General features: G+C 30.7%; 1 protein-coding gene across 1 annotated transcript; it reads right to left on the minus strand.

The window, feature by feature from the left end:
• Positions 1 to 926: 926 nt before the first annotated feature.
• LOC139525131 (ras-related protein Rap-2a-like) lies at positions 927 to 3,158 on the minus strand. The gene is made up of 4 exons (XM_071320317.1): positions 2,894 to 3,158; positions 2,389 to 2,471; positions 1,758 to 1,935; positions 927 to 1,192 (listed from the first exon to the last, which is right to left on the minus strand). The coding sequence occupies exons 1-4, from the start codon at positions 3,156 to 3,158 to the stop codon at positions 927 to 929; spliced, it is 792 nt and encodes a 263-aa protein (XP_071176418.1).
• Between the last annotated feature and the right edge of the window lie 1,592 nt (positions 3,159 to 4,750).

Below are 4,750 nucleotides of genomic sequence, written 5' to 3' on the forward strand. Positions count from 1 at the left end.
ATCTCTTTATAAGGGTTCCTGAGTAGCTGGCGTTACGTAGTATATTAAACGAGGCAACAAATACCAGAACTTAATACGTCATGGCTAAAAAGAAAAAAAGACCAACTGAACAACAATAGTACACAAACAGAACATGGGAAACTAGAGACAGAGCAACACAAACCACAAATAAAACTACGGGTGTCCTGAACTGCTCCGGTAGGGTAAGCAAATCCTGCTCCACATGTGGTACTCGTCGTGATGCTTATGTTTTGAACCTAGTAATAAGTATATTCGGTAGGTCACATTCTGGAACTAAATGTTTTCTAAAAAAAACTTGCACATGTTTTATTTTGTTTTTTTCATTTATTTTTTTAATATTTTCTTTCGTGATAATGTAACAATGTATTTAACAGTTTAACAATATTTCATAACAAAATTCATGGTTAACAATATAACAATAATGCAATGTAATTGTCATAGTTGCATATATATATGATAAAAACACATGATTGTAAAAATCGCGAAAAGACATTGTTAAAAGGTTGTAACTTATCAAGCATTGTATTTGTTGTTTAAGTACCACTTGAAGTAAGATAATATGAGGTAAACAAACTTTTTAAAAGTATACACGAACGAAGGCTAACAAAGTGACCACCAAATATTTATATATGTGTTTACGATCACTTATAAGGCACTTAAAAGTTACGTTATGTTTTCTTTGTTTTACATTCTCTTACTAGAAATCTTAATCAAAATACATATTATACTCCTATTATTTGCATATGAATGGAAAATTGCTGATTTTTTAAGTACAAATGTATGTTTGTTGGCGTTTGTATTCCTACTTGTTTAATGTTCCAATTAAACTATATTGTTTTGTTAAAATATACAACAATTGAATATGCTTAATAAAAATAATGATACATGTGTTCTATAATAAAATATCATAGGTTGAATAAATTTTCACATTGAGATAATGGTTTTGAAGTACGTCTTAATATTTTACTCAAAAGTCTTTTTACTACTTTGCATAGATAATGCCTTTTCCCTGTGACTTGTGTTAAAACAGCTGCTTTTTGGATGGCTTCTGGATTAAGCTTTAGTTTTATTTGTTTTAACAATCCAACTAATAGTTCGTCAACTTTGTGGTTTAACACAGCTGATGTTTCGATGTATTTACATTCAAATTCTTTTGCAAGCTGACGTGCTTCTGAAAAAAAGAATAAGACATATTTTAGACATAATGTTAATCAGAATCAAAATGTTTTGTCTATTATTTTGTCGCACGTTCTGTATATATGCAGTAGATATTTAGTGCATTCGAATATGCATATATATTAAAAATGACAATTTACTCTTAAAAAATATAAAATTACAATGGATATAATTATGATAAACAAAACATAGTCAGTGTGGTCATATATAACCTTAAATAGCTAATTGATTTTATCATTTTGGGATGCTGTTTGGTTATATAGCTCTTCATCTGTTTATGTTCTAATTATCCTTGGCTTTCACATTTTTGGTTTGAACGTTCCCAATGAAGGTTATCTTATCGGGGCCTTTTATAGCTGATTATGCGGTATGGGCTTTGCTCATTGTTGAAGGCCGTACGGTGACCTATAGTTGTTGATTTCTGTGTCATTTTGGTCTTTTGTGGATAGTTGTCTCATTGGCAATCATACCACATCTTCATTTTTTATAGTAATAAAAAGCACTTCGGATTCATGAAATCTGTAACGTTTTGTTTTCATTTTTTCTGTATGAAATCATACCTTCTTTGCTGATCTGTCGTTTCCTGACTAAATCTATTTTGTTGGCAACTAATATTATTGGTCTATCACTATAGAGTTCATTCCGTAGATATTGTAGAAACCCCTCTGCTATTGAGAAAGAATCGCTATCGTGAACAGAAAACACAACAACATAGGCATCCGCTGGTAAATCATTGTCCTAAATAAAACAAGTCATAAATGTTAGTTTAAAAATTTGTGTGTTTCAATTCTTTTATGAGACTAATTTAGATTTATCTAATTAAATTTTGATTCATAAGATTCGAACATATTTTGATGAAACTTTGAAGGTAAAAACCAAGTCTTTATGTATATATAGTGATATACGTGAAAAATCAACAGTTGATATTGTTTGTTGGGGTGTTTAAGATAACAAAAATGTACGTCATATTTTTAATAGTAAAGCAATATATTATTATGCTTTCCTTACATTTTTTTGACAAACAAATATGTTTGCGCTAGTTTTTATTAGATCATTCTTTTGTCATTCGATAAGTAAACATTGATCGCTTCCAGTTGTTGTAATTATACATCGTACATAATTTCAAGTAAATCGGCAACGAGAAAAAATAAAAAAATAAAGTGATAAACAAAAATGTAGTAATATACTTACATCAGTGGATAGAAAATCTATAAATTCCATTGTTGATTCTTCATTGCCAACGACAACGGTTAGTTTTCTCTCGTCAATTTCATCTACAAAATAAAACAAGTATAAGACGAGTGAAACTGTGGTCATAGACTTTTAAATATAAAATTTGATGTTGAAAGTCGAATTTTATTGTGCTTGTCTAATTTTTTCACAATTGTTTTAGATTCCGGAAGGTAGAAAAAAGGAATTAGAATATGTCCATTATTGCCAACTCTGTTGTCTTCTTGGTAGCTTTTGTTATTGTTGTCATAGGATGTTGTTTCAATGACATTTGATCTGTATTTTCCTTTATTAACAGTTTATGTGCTATATATTGTAACTATTATCTAGTGTTTTGAGCATTCTAGTTATCTTTTCAAATATTAAAGTTAGTATACAGATAAAGATGTTGATTTTAGAGAAAAGATTTGTTGAAATCCGTTTGCACAAATTATATTTTCTGAATTCGATAAAATAGATTACTTACCGATACCTGATTCATTAGCCGACATGTACTCCGAGCTCATAAACCGATTCTTTAAAGCTGTTGTACCAACACCATGAGCTCCCATAACTGGTACCCTGTAGTATCCAGTTGAACAAGATGATGAATGACTCCAAGAAGAAGAAATCGAACTTGCATTCGAAGCATCAGTTGTAAGTCTTGGTCTATATTGAGATGACACTGATGAACAACTACTTTGTCTACAACGGAACGAAAAACTGTCATTTAAAAGTCCTTCTGATGTCATTTCGAAAGACCGTCTTTTAAATTGCTTTTTTGAGTCATTCACATGCAATTCATTGGAATATTGTGTTAATGTGTCCATAGGAAGACTAAAACTATTATTCCGTAAATCGTTCTCTATACAATCATAAGCATGCTGCTTCTTTTTCTTTATAAAACTAGTCCGAGAATTCGGTTCCGATTGTCTGTCCTCCTTTATAACTGATGATAACAGTTCCGAGAGTACACATCTAGTTGTATCGATAAAATGCGCGTGGTTGTTATCTTGCACCTCGTAATATATACGTTTTGTCATAACTCAATACAATTAAATTGTTGCACTATAAATAACGTTTCAAAGAAATCAAAAGCACTTTTTAGTTTACAATAATAATCAAACCTTCTTCAATGAAATACAAAACATTTATGTAAATGGCTTCAAATATCATGCAATATTTATATTATTTCACTGAGAAGGTTTAGTGAGCACGTGATTTTATGTTATTAAAGATGTTCATGTCAGTCATCGATTGGTTAATCGGATTTTCTCATAAGAAACTGATTCCATGCAGCATATAGGATATTGAGCTGTATAAAATATCTTTGGAAATAATATGTTTTTTTTCTGTATACCTTTTTCAACTTAAGTGATGCTAGTAAATATGATATATGAAACAGAACGATTTTGCTTCGAAATTCATAATGTGAGATATATACTAAACATGCAAATGTTTATTCAAAAACTGTGGAATGAACGAATTATGCAAACTTATTGTTGAGTTGATATACATATTGTCAAGACAAAAGGCGTTTAATAATTAATTCGAAACCAATAGTTCAATATCTTTTCCAGACGACCAATGTTTTATGAATTATAGGTTGTATGAAATGGCGAAAGATACCAGAGGGATATTCAAACTCATGAGTCGAAAATAAACTGACAACGCCATGGCTGAAAAAAAGAAGAAGGTAAATAATTGTTCACAAAACCAACCATACATATCTAGAAAATAAGCGACAAGAACCAACAAAACACTTCTAGTGCTCCGGAATGATACACAGATTTGTAAGTACAAACCCGGTAAGTCGCCTAATTTGGTAGGTCAAGTTTGGGTTAGGTGGACGTGATTGTAGTAACAACATTAGGAACATATCCGTTACCATGTGTGAAACGGGTGTTCCATTACTATTTTATTCTAAACAACGACGATAGATAAGGGTTTGAAATGAGATAAAAAGTAAAGAAATTGTCGGATGAAAAGATGAACAGTGAAAAGATAAGAGTTAAAAACAAAAAAAAAGGATCCAATATCATCATTGACTTAAAAAGACAACACGTGAAAAGGTTTGAAAACTAACAGTAAAGAAAGGCATTACAACACATAACAAGCAAGGACCAAAAAGCAATTTGACAAAACCACATAAAATATCACAAAACACTTCATGAAAAACTTTTAGCCATAAGAACCGCAAAAAAAGAGGGACGAAAGATACCAGAGGGACAGTTAAACTCATAAATCGAAAATAAACTGACAACGCCATTTCTGAAAATTAGGACAAACAAAAATGATATTCAAAATGGATTGAAAGGTATTATCGAATACAACCTTAACAATG

Source organism: Mytilus edulis, chromosome 5, assembly GCF_963676685.1.
Source record: "Mytilus edulis chromosome 5, xbMytEdul2.2, whole genome shotgun sequence".
Classification (NCBI taxonomy): Eukaryota; Metazoa; Mollusca; class Bivalvia; order Mytilida; family Mytilidae; genus Mytilus; species Mytilus edulis.